We start from the raw sequence: 16,865 nt of genomic DNA on the forward strand, positions 1-16,865 counted from the left end.
AGATTTTTTTTCCTTTTTGGCTAAATTCTTCATTTTAACTCTCTTCTTTCTTGTATTTCCTAAACACTCATCAAATATAACCTTAATTTTTTTTTAAGATTTTATTTATTTGTCAAAGAGAGAGAGAGCACAAATAGGCAGAGTGGCAGGCAGAGAGGCAGAGAGAGAAGCAGGTTCCCCACTGAGCAAGGAGCCCGATGTGGGACTCGATCTCAGAACCCTGGGATCATGACCTGAGCTGAAGGTAGCGGCTTAACTGACTGAACCACCCAGGTGCCCCAAATATAACGTGAATTTTGAAGCCAAGGGTCAGTGTAGAAAATAATGCTGTTTGTGGAGCACCTGCTCAGGTCCTTACCTGGTATCACAGGACTGGTTTGACTCTCTGGTCCCCCAAACATGGAATGATTCCTCTTCTCCGTGTTTGATAAAGCTGGTGGCTGGTTTTGGACAGGGACTTTCAGGGACTTTTCCAAGAAGGAGCTTCCTGCTGCATCTTTGCTTGGTCCTGTGGTTCTAGACTGGGCAGTTGCTGTGTGGGTCACCATCTTCCGGTCAAGGCTCACTGGAACATGGAAGAGCTACTGTTGGTTGTTGGGTTTCTAACTAAAACCACTAAATTTGATGGGGGTGCCTGGGTGGCCCAGTTGGTTAAGTGGGTGACTCTTGGTTTTAGCTCAGGTCACGATCTTAAGGTCATAAGATAGAGCCCCATGTTGGGCTCTGAGCTCAGTGGGGAGTCTACTTACCTCCTTCTCCCTCTGCACCTCCCTCTTCCTCTCTTTCTCTCTCTCTCTCAAATAAATAAGTAAATAAATATTAAAAAAAAAAAAAAACCCAAAACCTAAATTTGCTGTAGATTTAATCATGGGTATTTGGGAATAATAATCATCTAAGGCATGTCAGAGCCCCATAAAAAACTTCTCTCTCCAATGGGTAAATTATTTTCTCTTCTCTTCCAATAATTGACTTTCTAAATGTCACCCATATATTGACAAAAACAAAGCTTAAATCTAAGGTTTTGAGATTCTACATCCTTCTTCAAACCAGCACCTTCATTATACTTTCTGAAGTTTCCTTCTTTCTTGCAGTGTCCTTTTGTGTAGGTAGATGACATTATAAGATGGGTTTATAGTCCTGACTTAGGCACACCCAGTACACCGTAAATTTTCAAAAAAAATTATTAAAACAAAATCCTAACTCACTTCAGTTTTTTAAAAAAATATTTATTTATTTGACAGACAGAGATCACAAGTAGGCAGAGAGTCAGGCAGAGAAAGAGGGGGAAGAAGGCTTCCTGCTGAGTAGAGAGCCTGATGCAGGGCTCAATCCCAGGAGCCCGAGATCATGGCCTGAGCTGAAGGCAGAGGCTTAACCCCCTGAGCCACCCAGGTACCCCAACTCACCTTAGTTTATTTTAAAATCATAATCTTTTAAAAAAGATTTTATTTATTTATTCGACAGAGAAAGAGGGACAGTGAGAGAGGGAACATAAGCAGCAGGAGTGGGAGAGGGAGAAGGAGGCTTCCTGCTGAGCAGGGAACCTGATGTGGGGCTCGATCCCAGGACCCTGGGATCATGACCTAAACTGAAGACACTTAATGACTGAGCTACCCAGATGCCGCTAAAAACCATATTCTACACAGCTTTTTTAGGATGGGGAAGAATCTTTTAGAAAACTGAAAGCAATTTTTGAAAAAGGTAAGCAGTATAAAAGGTTTGACATTTAGAACCCAGATTAAGACTCCTACTAAATGCTCACTTAATTTAAGGCCTAGCTTATTCACATGAAGTTATACCTGAAACTGGGTAGAAAAAGAGCAATAGTGAGTTTGCGTTTTATTATAAGAATACAGACATCCCTTCTCCCCCGCTGCCTGAAAAGGCCATGCAGCTGACTCACAATTTTGGCAGAAAGCCTCATCAGACCCATCAGGACACTGCTCCACTCCATCGCAAGCCAGCGTGATGTCAATGCAACAGCCATCGTCACAAAAGAAGTGGTAGCGTGAGCAAACCTTCAGGCATCCTGTTTACAAACAGTCTCATATTACAGGAATGTGGGAATAGTCAGCACTTCACCATGTTCTGTGTTTTGATTCACAAAGACTAAATGTACAGTGAAATGCTTTGGGGTCTACAGATGCAAATAATGGGGAGACACGTAACAGTGTGAGCTGGAGCAACAGGTTTCTAGATAGTGAAGGATATCTCCTTGACCTCCTGGCTATGTTTTGAGGCACCACCATGGGCTCTTGTCTCAGTGGCATTCTCCAGGCAACAGTGCCTAAGAGGTGCGAGCAGAGGAGTAGCTGCTCTGGGTTTCTCCAGACATCCCTGGCTTTGCTGCCTCCCGGCTCTCCCTCTGCATTCCTTCATTCATCCCATCATCTCTGTGGGCCTCCTAATGCTCTAACCTAGACAGCTTAATTAGAGACACCATTTTACATATGCTATGTCTCGTCTTGTTTCCTAAGTAATAATTTTTGCTGAGATTAACTCTCTACTATTGAACTCTGTTTGTTAACTATCATATATCCTTGGTGCTCTCAAGAATAACCAAGATCTTTAGTTACTAGCTGGTACAAATTTGTTTTCCTTAAATAAGGACAAGTGGTCTCCAAAAAATTGTCCAAAAAATTGCCTCCCGTTTGGAGCTGTTAGGAGTTTTTAATCTACAGTGTGATTCATGGGAGTTACCTGTATTTTCTTTTTTTTCTTTTTTTTTTTTTTTAAAGATTTTATTTATTTATTTGACAGAGAGAGATCACAAGTAGGCAGAGAGGCAGGCAGAGAGAGGAGGAAGCAGGCTCCCTGCTGAGCAGAGAGCCCGATGCGGGACTCGATCCCAGGACCCTGAGATCATGACCTGAGCCGAAGGCAGCGGCTTAACCCACTGAGCCACCCAGGCGCCCTTACCTGTATTTTCTTAAAAGACATTCCCCCGCTCCAGATTAAGCCAACTTTGCCAGACTTAGCTATACAACAACTGCAGGACAACTTTTACTCTGGTTAATGCAGACTAAAAGGTTATCAGGCTAGAAGTAGCTCTAATGGAACTTCATAATTTACTGGGTACAGGAGGAGCGAGACTCTCAGGACATGGGAGCGTAGTAGATGATGATATTCTACTGAAACAAATGGTTGAACCCAGGTGAAATCCTGGATACATATTCCTTTGGAAGGCCGTTAAATTGGGGCCTGGGAAAGGACTCCCTCTGGGTACAAGGCAGTTTGAAAATACCTTGACCCAGAAGGAAGAAGAGAAGAAATGGTGTAGAAGCTCCTGAGAAAGAAAAGGAAGCAAAGAGCTTCAGTTATGACCAAAGATTTTGGCCCAGAAGGGGGAAATTCCTTCTGTTTCAGGAATGGAGCTTAGAAAAAAAGTGAAGGGGAACTAGGTTACCCTGCATACCAAGCAGGATGTAGCTACTGCTCACATTGTTAAGATCATGACATGAAAATCCCAAATATCTCAAGGTTTTACTTATTCATTTGTAGTTTGGGAGATAGATTGGTATTTGTAACTTATCCATTCATTTCTAGATTAGTGGTCTCTAATTTTTTTTGACTGCCCATCTGATCAATACATATAGTATTATATATTATACATATTAGTAAATACATATCTCCATCTAGAAATAATATGCATATACTACTATACTAACATATTAAACACATTATTAAACTACTAAAAATTTAAAGGAGGAGATTAAAAATTACTAAAAATATAAATTCAGGTGTCTTCTTCTCCATCCTAAAGATGCTATCCCTGGGGGATCCTCTTTGGAGACCACTATTCTAGATCATATTGGAGATGTTTTTTGGCTTGGCATTTGAAGAGATGATTTTCCTCCAAGCTTGAAAACATGCAGACTCTATATCCAAAGTCAATCACATTATTATCACATAAGCAGGGGAACATGCTTGTCTGTTTCCCCCAGAAGGTACACCCTTGGTTACCATTACAACTGGATTGTTAACTGCAAGGCCACTATGTATATAACAGAGGGGAGAGAAACACCTCTCTATCCCCACTCTGGTTTTCAGTGTCTCTATGTGGTGTTTTTTCACTTTAGTTCATAGTATGTCACTCCAGTCTAGGGGGGAGCAATTCCAGATTTGTCAATAACAAAGACATTCTTTTTTATTTTCTATATAAAGTTACATACATAAGACCTATATCCAAGTGGTCTTTCAGTAACCAAAAGTGATTCATGTAACTTTCTGCCACTTCAAATACATTTTATTATCATCTCGGAGAAAGGCCAGAAATGGACAACTGGTAATTGACCTTTGGAGCCCTGGGAAATTGGTCTGAGCAAATAAGCCAGGCAAATGCCAGGCTGGTGCAGCGTTGGTCATCACCTGGGACCTGTGCTTGTATCCCTTTCTCCCTCCCAGGCACCTTGGTTGTATAGAAGCAATCCCTTTCCAACTTCTGTAGGGAGAGTGGGGTATTCCTGCCTTCCTCCTGTGAGCTCTTGACTGGCTCTCTATGCAGGTGACCCTGGATCCCAGGCTGATAGCAGTCCTCCACAGGGAGTGAGTGGCCAGAGCTGAGGCCGTGTTTCCAATGGCCCTGCTGCAAGCCTTGCACGCCAAGGTACCCAAAAATGTTTTCATTTTTCAGAGTTTATTTATTTATTTATTTATTTATTTAAGTAATTGCTCTACCCAATGTGGAGCTCAAACCCATGACTCCGAGATTAAGAGTCATGCAGTCTTCCAACTGAGCCAGCCAGGTGCCCCTCAAAAACATTCTGAGTAATTGCCGAGCTCTTCCTTGCGGCTGCACTAAGTCAGTGACCTAGCTGGCATCCGGGCTGGCTCGGATTCCTGACCCGGACGCTCCTCGTACTTGCCATCATGGCTTCAGAGGGCGGCAGTGGCTAGGAGCTTGGTGCCATGCCAGTCCCCAGGCAGTCACCCTCCTTCCTCCAGGGACACTGGAACCTGGGTTGGATGGGGAGTCAGCCAGCCAGATTCAGGATGCTACTTGTGCATCCTGCGGAAGGCAAATGATTAAGGTTGCCAAGTTCTCAGGATTCTAAAATCTTGCTTTGTTTCCTATGTGGGATGGAAGACAAGATTGGCGACATACAGTCATTTTCCAATCTTTTTACCCCTATTCCAACTGCTGGCTTAATTACCATCTAATTACTGAGTAATCAGGGATGGCAAAGACAAGCTGTGGGTTTACTAGAGCCATGGCTAGTGACCATGAAGGCTCACTACGTTGGGGAGGGTCTGGGGCCAGGTCTATGGAGCACGCCACCATCCGCCCAGAGCCTAGCACAGCCCCATGCACCCCGTGATCCTGCAGACACCGAGAGTAGCTGCGGACCGAAGGACAAGACCCTCAGATACACACTTATCTGTGCATTTCTCCAGTAGGGAGTTGTAGTGGACTTTCCTCTGCAATACCTCTTCTTTAATGCTCTCAAGTTCCATACATATATTTCTTAAACTTGATGAGCTAATCTTAGAAACATAGGTGTTGGGGAAAGTAAGAAACATAGATAAATGAGAAGAGTGAGTTTATGTCGTGCAACAGAGTGTGAGACCCATCACATACATGTAAAGCTAAATTATTAGTGTATCTGTCTAATGTGTCCATGAAAAATTTTAAATAGTCCTTTTAAATTGACATACACAATTTAACAGGACTATTAAAATCTTTCATTTTTATTTGTTTTAAATACGCTTCTTAGCTGCACTCTCTGAACATACATATCATACAGACTGCTCACCTTTAAGCAAGATTCTCTCTGTGAAAAACCACATGATTGACTTTTGTAAAAGCAAGTCAGGTAAGATGAACCTAGACGGCCCTGTGGTTCACACAGTCTACTCTTGCCCCTGGAGCCTCCACTACCCCAACCTAGCAGTGCCACAAAGCCCCAAATGTAATGGAGCCTATTTTTGTCACAGCTTTAGAGGAGACTCTTATTTAACAACAACCAAAAATAGAATGGAAGAGGGGTGCCTGGGTTGCTCTATTGGTTAAGCAACTGACTCTGGATCTCAGCTCAGGTCTTGATCTCTGTGTATGAGTTCAAGCCCTGGGTTGAGCTCCATGCTGAGCGTGGAGTCTACTTAAAAAAAAAAGAAGGGAAGAGCCCATGAAATGCAGTCAGAATATCAAATGCCAGTGTAATACCATCCTTCCATGAAGAGCTGGTGTTGGTTGGCCACTGTGAATGCAAGGGAAGGACCTTCCTCTCACCTCCCGTGGAGAAGGCCCCTGGGAGCACTGTCACTGAGACGTTGTCGGAGCTTCTCTGCCCGGCGGTATCCATCACCGTGAGCTGAAAGGTGTATGTTCCCTCTTGTAAGTGGGATAGCTTGAGGGTTCCTGACTGAGGCACCTGACACCCGAACAGGAAAGAGCACATTCAGTAAAGAGAGAAAGGCATGGAGTCCAGCAGCCCCCACTAGCCTTGAAGTAGTCCTGTGACTCGCCTCTCCGTTCCTGGTCCAAGGATGTGAACTACTAAATCACATGTTATTTTGGCAGTTTGCCCCACTTGGAATTCACAATGCTCAATTTTATCTGGGCTGATACTATCCTTGACTGACAACCCTTCACCTGTCCTTAGCAGCCACTGTTCCAAACCTCTAACTCCTCCAAGCTCCACACTCAGTGGCTGGTGTCTTCCTTCTCAGCAGATGACCTCATCTGCTTTGAGAAGAAAATCTGGAATGTAATTTCAGCCACAAGTATGGCTCCTGCACTCCCCTCATGCTGGGAATGCACCTGTATCTGTAGCTGTTGTCACCTCCTTTCCTCTAGTCACAAGATGAGCTATTGCTCCTGCACTCCAGGCCAATCCTCTGCTTCCCTCTCTGACCCTCAGAACCCTGACCCATTAAATAACTTCTCTTTCAGATGGCTCTGCTATCACTATGCTCAAGTTTCTCTGGACCTAAAACAAACAATATCAAATAAAAAACCCTACACTCCAAGATCATCTCTAGCCACAAATCATATCTCCTTTCCATTGCAATGTACCTTTTCAAAACCTTGTTCATGCTGCACTTCTGCTTCCATTTGCTCCTTTTCCATTTGTCTTTTATCCAACCCATCTGGTTTCTTTCCTCACCAAACCCCTGATACTGCCCGTAGAGCTCACTAACAGATCTAGCAAAGGTCACCAGGCTGTCAAGGTCAATAGTACTTGCTAGCCTCGCCTCCCACCAGCTCCCTGTCCCCTGGCCCTCTTACTGTGTTTTATAATGTTGGCCACTCCCGGGTTCTGGAACTTCTGACATCCCTGGCTTCTGTTTCTGTGTCTGAGTTCCCCCAGCTGTTCCTTGCTGATCACCCCCAGGGACTTCACTTCTGCTCACTTCCCAAACCCAGGGTCCCTTGATCCTCCATGCCCCTCATGCCACTTTTCAAGCAGCCTCCTGCTCATGGTGAAGGGCAATCACTTCTGAGGTTCAGCTGTGATTTCGGGAGTCATGTTTAGATGCTCAATCCAGCTACCATATTTTTCAGCCCTCCCAAAGATACTATAATGGTTTAATATCCTATTTTTCCAGGAGAAACCCTTTCTGCTTAAATGAACTAGTCTGGAGAGCGGCTACAAATAAATCCTGACCATTACCTGGTTTATTACAGGGCTGCACTAACGCTCTTGAAGGCACAGAGAATTGCTGCCCCATGAGAACTATCCGACGGGGTTTGTATTCATGAAATCCTAGAACTGAGGTTCCTGCACATGACCCTGGCTTTGAGGCTTTGTCAGGACTATATACACACACCAGCAGAAGGCATTACCATTACTCAGAGGCAATGGAAGGAGATACAATCGTTGCCACGTTTCAGGCCTCTCAGGAATTAGTCACCTGGAGCTCTGGTTAAGCACAGATTTCCCAGCCCAGCCTCAGAGTCTGACTCAGAGGGTCTGAGTGAGGGATGGGTCTGGGCATCCATGCGTAGCAGGCACACCCAGATGGCACACTGATGACACCAGAGGAAATGTGAGTGAAGTGGTTAAGAGTGGAGTCTGGCGTCCAACAGAGCTGGACTGGCCAGGTTCACCGTGTGCCACCTATGTGACCTTGCTCGAGTCACGTAACCTACTTAAGCCTCAGTTTCTTCATCTGTGATATGAAGTAATAATGGCACCTACTTTATAAGGATCAAACGAGATAGCTATGTAAAAAGAGCTTAAAATAGGGCTTACATAGAATTCTAGATATATATCAAAAGATCTTGAGATATAGTAAACACTTAAGTACATCCATTATCTCCCTTGATTAGTTCTCATCTCAGCTGAGTCACCCAGCTTTTATAGACAGGGAAATGAAATCTCAATAATATGACTATCACTAACTGAGACAGTGACAGAGTTGAGACCTCCAGGTGTAAAACCAGTTATAAGCGGTCCCATCACTCTCCTTGAAAAAGCTGTAAGCTGGACAGCTGGCAAAGAAGGCCACCAGTCCTTTGTGGTTTATTTCAAAGAGAAGTTAAGCAGTGCTCACTGCCACATGGTTACGTGATCTTCAGGCCCAGCTATGCTAAGAGAACATCAAACAGGGGTCACTTCTGTGAGACCTAAAACACTACCTGAGGGGCACGCAGAGAGAAAGCTGAAGATGACAAGATAATTGCAGTCTGGAGTGGGACACTGATCCTTGGGAACAAAAGGGTGCTGCCAATGTCTGAGAACAGCAGAGATTCAGATGAGTGGGATTTAAAATGAGACAAGAACTGCGGTTTGAGACTGCAGGGTCGAATTGAACCCCTGTTGTCTTTCACATCCCATATCCAATCCATCAGGAAATCCTATTGGCTCTACTTTAAAGATTTTATTTATTTGACAGAGATCACAAGTATGCAGACAAGCAGGCGGTGGGGAGGGAGGGGGTGGAAGGCAGGTGTGACCAGAGAGCCTGATGTGGGGCTCGATCCCAGGAGCCTGAGATCATGACCTGAGCCGAAGGCAGAGGCTTAACCCACTGAGCCACTCAGGTGCCCCTGTTGGCCCTACTTTAAAAACACATCCAGGGGCACCTGGGTGGCTCAGTTAGCTGGGCATCAGACTCTTGATTTTTGGCTCGGGTCATGATCTCAGGCTCCTGAGACCAAGCACCCCAGTGGGCTCTGTGCTCAGTGCAGAGTCTGCTTGGGGTTCTCTCCCTCTACTTTTGCTGAACCCCCAATTACATGCTCTCTCTAATAATAAAATAAATTCTTTTTTTAAAAATCCAGAATAATAATAATAATAATAAAAATGAATTTAACCACTTCTGATTACGTCCACTGTCACTGTCACCATCCTGCTCTGAGCCCATTCTGGTCTGAGCCTACCCTGTCTCTAGCCTGAGTCATTGCAGTAGTTGAGATATGCACCCCAGCGGGATTGGGGCCCAGCATCCCTTTCTTCTGGAAACTTCTCCTCCCATCTCTGTACACATGACTGTAAGGTAAGTGTCAGTTGTGACTTCTCTCTGTGGCTGCAGGAGTGTGAGGCTGAACCAAGGGGAGCCAATGACTGCAAGGGGCAAGCGATGGTAAGGTTGGTGCAGGTATTGGACTCTCACTCTCTCGGGCTCTGGCTCAGAATCAGGGAGGCCTTGCTGGGGGGCAGCAATGTAACAGGTGAGACCACTACTTATTGCTTCTTGGGACATATGGGTACATGGGCTGATGATGACCATACTGAGCCCTGCAGCCTCCAGTAAATTGCTGCAAGGGAGAGAAGCTGTCCCAGCTGGTCTGCCCAAGTGCAGAGAAGACCTAAGTCAGCAGAAAGCCAACAGATGAGGGCTTTGCTGCCTGGGTACATGAGAGGAGAGGGTAGACTGTAGAATTGAACAGAATGACATTTGTAAGGTCAGGGCGACCCTGAGTGGGGCCGTACGGGTGAGCTGGAGGTGAAGCGAATGGAGATTTAAAGACACCAGGGAGACCCTGAAGCAAGGGATCCAGATGGGCCATCTTCGTGGGCCCTTTCATTATCCAGGCCTGTGCCCGAGCCCCTTGGATGTCAACATTTAACACACTAGGATTAAACTGAAAATCTGAGGACCTGGAGGTTGTTTGGGAACCCTCTTTTCAATGCTGGGGCTGGAAGGACAGAGCATCCCCTGTCAAAGAGGCCAAGGATCACCTGGGCTTTGGATGTCTCTCTCTGCCTTCCTAGGCACCTCCTTTCTGATGTGGGAAACACTGGTCCAGATCCAGACCATGGAGATAACCTTCAAAGTCCTGGGTGAGCTTATGTTTAGATCTATTCAGATTAATATCCCCTCCTCGACCCTCATTACTCATTCAGCTAACAAAGGGTATCTTTCCTTGAAATCACATATTTAGAATATTTAGAACAGTGAGATGGATATTTTCCCTTCAAGCCCCCAGGTAATCCTTCCAGATATCTTCTCATATTTATATGATATTGGGAAGGATTTAAAGTATTTTACAAACATTTTCTAAGTGTTAGGGTAAAAAATACATATAGGAGAAAGAGAATAAGACGACCGTTCTCCTTGTTTGAACCGAGAGCAGGATAATATTCCCTGAGAACATGAGCCGATGTTCTTGACACCTGGTCATAAAGCAGAGTTTCCACAGACAAAAGATTAGTACTGCTTCTTTCTTGTTTCTTCTCCTACTGCCCTTCTCTCCTTCCTAAACTAGGGAAGATTAATATTGGTATCTTGGTTTGGCAAAATGTGGGTAGAGTAGGTAAAGTGTACATAAGATCTCTCTGTATTATTTATTTTTCTTTATTTTAGTGAGAGAGAGAGAGAGAGCAGGAGCAGGGGGGAAGGACAGAAGGTGAGAGAGAATCTCAGCAGACCTTGCTGAGTGCGGAGCCTGCCTCAGGACTTGACCTCACAACCCTGAGATCATGACCGAAATCAAAACCAAGAGTAGAAAGCTCAACTAACTGAGCCACCCAGGTGCCCCCTTTTCCTTTTTTTTAAGTAATCCTATACCCAACATGGGGCTCGAACTTAGAACCCCAAGATCAAGTGTTCATGTTCTACCAGCCAGGCACTCATCTCTGTATATTTCTTAGAAATAATATTATTTAATAATATAATATAAATCTATATGTAGATAAAATTTATAAATTATAGATGCATAATTATGAATCATATTTAATATAATATATAATATAGTATATAATATATAAGTATATAACAATATAATAAAAATATCAATTATAAATAGATTTATGAACATATAAATTAATATATAAATATAAATAATATAAATTTCTCTGTGTTATTACTTAAAAAGTAAAAGTATGTTATGTTACTATACAGGCCACTGGGCAAATGGCCAACTGTCCACTGGGCAAAGCCAACCCTGATTCTCATTTTCAATGGATTCTGATTTTATGGCACTAGGTCACCATACTCATAGGATACACATTGATTTTGAATGCTATCCGGCATGTCCAAAGTTTTTGCACTATAGAATGTGGATTTTTTCAATCTGAAAAGTTCAAGTCAATATAATTTTATAAGTCCTGTTTGTCAGAATATTAAGATTACAGAGATACATACCACAGGGCGCCCATCTGTGAAGTCTCTGACTTCCCTGAAGTGGATTGTAATCCCTCCTTCTCTGAATTCTAGGAGCACTTTATCTACATCCTTTTACAACCCTGCCCTTTCTACTTGGTGTGATAGTTATTTAGGTGTGTGTCTAATCTCCTCAACTGGTGTCAAGGGCACTAGGCCCTACAAAATTTTTCCCAGTGCCTTACACCCTTGCCCCTTGCCTTGAAGAGGGCCTCATACTTTCTTGTTTATATACAAGTGAGTAAATCTATTCTGTTTGTAGCTCAGCTGAACTATTGGTCAAAAGAGACCAGTATTTAAATCCCATGATGTTTAGAATTCATTATAATAGTGACCTCTCCTGGACTGCTCATGTTATGCTCTGTGGTAAGTTAAGTGCTTTATTTGCATTTTCCTACTTTGACCCTTACTGAAATTCTATCAAATGGTATTTTCCTTTACAGCTGAGGAAGCTAAGGCTTAAAGAATGAAATATTTTCCCCAAGTACACCCTGCTAGGGAATTGGCAAAACTGGGTTTGAGTCCAGGTCATTTGATTCCAAATTCCATATGCACAGTGGTTCCAGATCCAACCTCCTGGTCAGCAGAGTAAGGCCTTCCAAGGTCCTTATTCCAAGAACCGTTTCTTAGAAAGAACCTAGGCACAGTTTATATACAGACTGGCCAGCTGTAATGGTCTAAGAAAAGCAGACAGTAAATCAGGTTGAAGCCCCACCTGACCGGAAGCACAGATAGACTACAGTCTCCTGTGATTCTGGAAGCCTACAGTGCTGTCGATTTATTGTCTGAGAAGTTGTATGTGTGTTTCTGAACAGGCAAAGAACTTCAAAGCTTCTACCCTTACTGGAATAGATCTTTCCTAACTCGATTTACTCAGATTTATTTTTCATAAATTATATATCTCCCACCCCCAGGGAGATTATTTTTCAACATTTCTTTATAAGTAATGTTATTAAAAAAAATGCAATTAAATATTCAAGGTCTTGAGTATTGTGTAAAAAGAATTTATACCTAAGTGAGGGGTAGGCTACGTTCAAGCTCATAGTTAACATTGAAACACAGCAGCCATTAATTATTACCCTATCTGGCATGCTTACTTGGAGCTGTGAGTTCTAGAATTTGCTGGATTTTTCTCCCCTCTACACCCTTCATTTTTAAAGAAATCCTCAAAACCACAATAGACTATTCATTCATGTGCACCAGCTTATCTCCAGGTGTTACTTAGGAAATTTGTAGCCCTGGGAATCTTCTTTGTCCTGAAAATGCCCTGTGGGCTGCCATTACTTTTTGTCCTTTATTCAAAGCTTTGGGTGAATGGAAGGACTGAGTCCTAGGATGGGGGTGACAGTTTGAGGCAGTTCACCCTTGGTCCGGTTCTGTGGGGTGTGGTATATTTCACTTCTCTTCTCCTTCTGCTTTTGCCCTCATTCCCAGGAAACACCTAGACCTTCTGGCTTTCTCATTGTCAAAATTGTTCCTTCTTAAAGTCCTTTTGGTTGACTCTTTAGCCATTTGCGGTTTTGTTCCCTGTTAAAGTCCTTTTGATGAAGTTCTAGAACCTAGGTGAGGTTTGGTGGGCTGAGGTCCGGAGCCGATGACCAAGAAAGAATTCTTGAGACATCTTTGGTGCAAAATGGTAGTTTATTAAAGCACGGGGACAGGACCCGTGGGCAGGCAGAGATGCGGCCGCCCCGGGTTGTGAGGGGTGGTTGGTTATATACGCAGGAGTTGGGTAGGTGAGGACAAAGGGGTATTCAGAAGGGCTATTGGGGCAAAGAATACTATCAGGATATTGAAGGCTTAGTTACTATCAAGTAAAGACAATTGAGAGTCTCCTGGTGGAATGTTACATTCCTGCCATCAAGCATCCTTGTTAATGAGATTTAGGTTTAGAAGAAATTTAACTTTATTTACTTTTCCTTCTCCCTCCACCTCCTTCGGTTTTTATGGAGGGGAGGGTGACATTAGGCTTGAGAAACTGAGTTCTGTGTCTTTGGAATTTGGGCTATTGATAAGGTAACTTCTTTGTTTGTAAATCTCAAGGACATTTGCAAACCAAGGGAGACTCCTGTCTTGTAGAATTGTGATCTTAGCAAGTTAACTATTTATCATTTTATGGCAGTCAGGGGTGCCTGAGGAATGCTACACCTATGGAGGGGAGCGGATGGAAAGGGGGGGTGCAAGGCGCCAGCTCTTGCTTTGTCCTCAGCCAGCCTCCTGCTCCCTCATCACTTTTGTGTACCGGTGAGCGAGTGGAGGGAGTCTTTGTGGTTTGGGCTTCCTTTGGGAGAATCTCTAGAAGAACAGGACCCACGCAGCAACATAGTCTTGCTTGGGTGTAAGACAAGGCTATCAAGAACTGTGTGAGGCACGCCTGGGTGGCTCAGTTGATTAAGTGGCTGCCTTTGGCTCAGGTCATGAACCCAGCATCCTGGGATCGAGTCCCACATCAGGCTCCTTGCTTGGCAGAGAGCCTGCTTCTCCCTCTGCCTCTGCCTGCCACTCTGCCTGCCTGTGCTCACTTGCTCTCTCTCTCTCTCTCTCTGGCAAATAAATAAATAAAATCTTAAAAACAAAGCAAAAAAAACAATTGTGTGAATGGGGCGCCTGGGTGGCTCAGTGGGTTAAAGCCTCTGCCTTCGGCTCGGGTCATGATCCCAGTGTACCGGGATCGAGCCCCGCATTGGGCTCTCTGTTCAGCGGGGAGCCTGTTTCCCCTTCTCTCTCTGCCTGCTTCTCTGCCTACTTGTGATCTCTGTTTAATAAATAAATAAAATCTTAAAAGAAAAAAAAAGAATTGTGTGAATACCATCAAGGGGAAAATGATCTCATAATAAATAGAATATCATGATGTTTACTGTGTGTGGCTCACAGCTCCAGGGGCCTTACCTACCTGAACCTGTTTAACCCCAATAATAATGCCTTGAGAGGAGGGCTCCTCTTATTCTCATCTTACAAATGGCTTAAACCATCTGTCTCACAGACAGGAAGCGGTAGAGCTAGGATTCAAAAACCATAGCAAAGTAGGTGCTCTGTTACAGTTCTTACCTGTTTGCTCTCTTACATTTATGATGAATTGATGTACTTGAAGGAGGAAGGAAATAGGTTAAGTGCGATATGAAACTTTCTCAGGTACCCAATTACCACTTTTCTCTCTCTCTCTCTTTTTTTTTTTTTTTTTCAAATTTAGAAACAGCCTTCTCTCCCTCAGCCAAAGGCCTAGAATGTCTTGGATAACTTTTTTTTTTTTTTTTTAAAGATTATTTATTTATTTATTTGTCATAGAGAGAGAAGCGAGAGCAAGCACAGGCAGACAGAGGCAGAGGGAGAAGCAGGCTCCCCGCCAAGCAAGGAGCCCGATGTGGGACTCGATCCCAGGACGCTGGGATCATGACCTGAGCCGAAGGCAGCCGCTTAACCAACTGAGCCACCCAGGCGTCCCTGTCTTGGATAACTTTTAATGAAATGATTTTTATTTTGTTTTTATGAAGACAGGAAATTGTTCAATAACTGAGAAATAACAATAGGTTTTGTGTACCTAGTTTCTCCTCTGATGAGGTGCAAAGAAATTGTCAGACAACACTCAAGGGTGCTTTGAAGTATCTGTATGAGTCCAGAGCCCTGAGCAATGTTGTTCTGCCCATTGTGCTTTGAAGGATGAAATAGATTTGGGGACTAGAAGAATGCTTTTGGAAAGATTAGCTGAGCAAACTATTCCAAAGTATTATTAGAATCCTAGTAAGTATAAGCACAGTTCTAAGCTTTGGGAGAGGAAGGGGAAAAACATCAAGAAAGGAATAAAGGGAGGAAGGAGGGAGGAAGGAGAAAAGGCAGACACGGCCCTTCTGTCAGTAAAACCTCTCTTCAGCTCATCGTTCCTTCTAAAAATACTTCTGAAAATACTTCTACGGGAATCTCTCGTTATTGTTATAAATTCTCGTGTGATTTACAGATTTTATGTATTTCTCTGACCTGTTATCAATGAAGATGTATAGAAAACAGAAGACAACAGATATAGTTAGTGTTTAATCTTCAAAGACCATGGTAGGTTCTCTGGAACCTATTGGTTACACAAGCAGGCTACCTTGAAAATTCTGCTCATTAAATTTTTCTAAAGTCTCTCAGTAGGTTTTTAAGTTGTCTCCTTACCATGTAAAGATTTGTTCCTTTTGTGAGCATTTTCAGAATTGACCCAAATTATATCCTGGGAAATCTGAGGAGGAGTAAGTGACAAAATGGCTCCTATACAAGGAGACAGTGCAATGTGAAATCCAACAGTTATTTTGCGCTCTCTCGTCCTATGTCAAAAAAGTCAACTATTGTTTCTATTTATGTTCCTTTCCCAGAAACCTCTTCTCTAAGGCTGAATTATAAAATACCATTTTAAAAAAGATATATTGGAGGGGAGGAGAGGGAGAGAATCTCAAGCAGATTCCCTCTGAGTGTGGAGATCCACATGGGGCTCAATCTCATGATCCTGAGATCGTGACCTGAGCCGAAGTCAAGGGTCAGAGGCTTGGGGGTGCCTGGGTGGCTCGGTTCGTTATGTGTCTGTCTGCCTTTGGCTCAGGTCATGGTCCTGGGGTCCTGGGATTGAGCCCTGCATCAGGCTCCTTGCTCAGTGGGGGACCTGCTTCTTCCTCTTCCTCCACCCCTCCCCCTTGTATTCTCTCCTTCTCTCTCTCAAATAAATAAATAAAATCCTAAAAAAAGAGAGAGAGAGAGAGGCTTAACTGACTAAACTACCCAGGCACCCCTATAAGATACCATTTTTATCTATTTGGGGGTGGTTTAAAAATGAGAATAATGGGGACACCTCTTGGTGTCCAACTTGGATTTTATCCAACTTGGATTTTATCAAGAAGGATCCATGTTCCTGTTTGCTCTGGTTTTTCTCTGTGCAGGAGCAGGGGGAGGGCCAGAGCGGGGAGGGAGAGGGAGAGAATCTTGAGCAAACATTGGGTTCTCAGTGGAGAGCCTGATCGGTGAGTGCTCCTGAGGGGTGGGGACAGTCAAAGGGCATAAGAATATCAAGGGGCATAAGAACAAGTGTATCCCATGTTGGGTTTTAACTTACTTGCTTTGCTGTGCTAGCCTAGAACTGCTCTCACCCCATTCCCAACAACCTTCCAAGTGAGCCCTATTTTGCAGCTGGATAGAGAACTGCAGTAACATTCCAGTAAACTGGATCCCATTCTCAGAAAAAAACAAAAACAAAAACAAAACAACCCAAAACCCACGCCTGACTTGACAGTCCCAATTTTCCTGTCAGAAATTTGGGGCTGTAGGGACACCTGGCTGGCTCAGTTGGAAGA

At 43.7% G+C, this 16,865-nt stretch overlaps 1 protein-coding gene across 3 annotated transcripts in view; it reads right to left on the bottom strand.

Annotated features, from left to right (window-relative positions):
- The window catches only part of LRP11 (LDL receptor related protein 11), a 48,004-nt gene that overhangs the window by 17,260 nt on the left and 13,879 nt on the right, over nucleotides 1-16,865 (bottom strand). The window contains exons 3-5 of one of the 3 annotated variants that reach the window (XM_059400935.1): nucleotides 6,230-6,371; nucleotides 1,904-2,029; nucleotides 359-565 (exon numbers count right to left, since the gene is read on the bottom strand). In XM_059400935.1, the coding sequence (XP_059256918.1) occupies nucleotides 359-565; nucleotides 1,904-2,029; nucleotides 6,230-6,371 (475 nt within the window). Of the gene's footprint in view, nucleotides 1-358; nucleotides 566-1,903; nucleotides 2,030-6,163; nucleotides 6,372-16,865 lie in introns of all 3 variants that reach the window. The other 2 variants (XM_059400934.1, XM_059400936.1) reach the window with 2 other exon arrangements.

The sequence above is a fragment of the Mustela nigripes genome, chromosome 5 (genome assembly GCF_022355385.1).
Source record: "Mustela nigripes isolate SB6536 chromosome 5, MUSNIG.SB6536, whole genome shotgun sequence".
In the NCBI taxonomy this organism is placed as follows: domain Eukaryota; kingdom Metazoa; phylum Chordata; class Mammalia; order Carnivora; family Mustelidae; genus Mustela; species Mustela nigripes.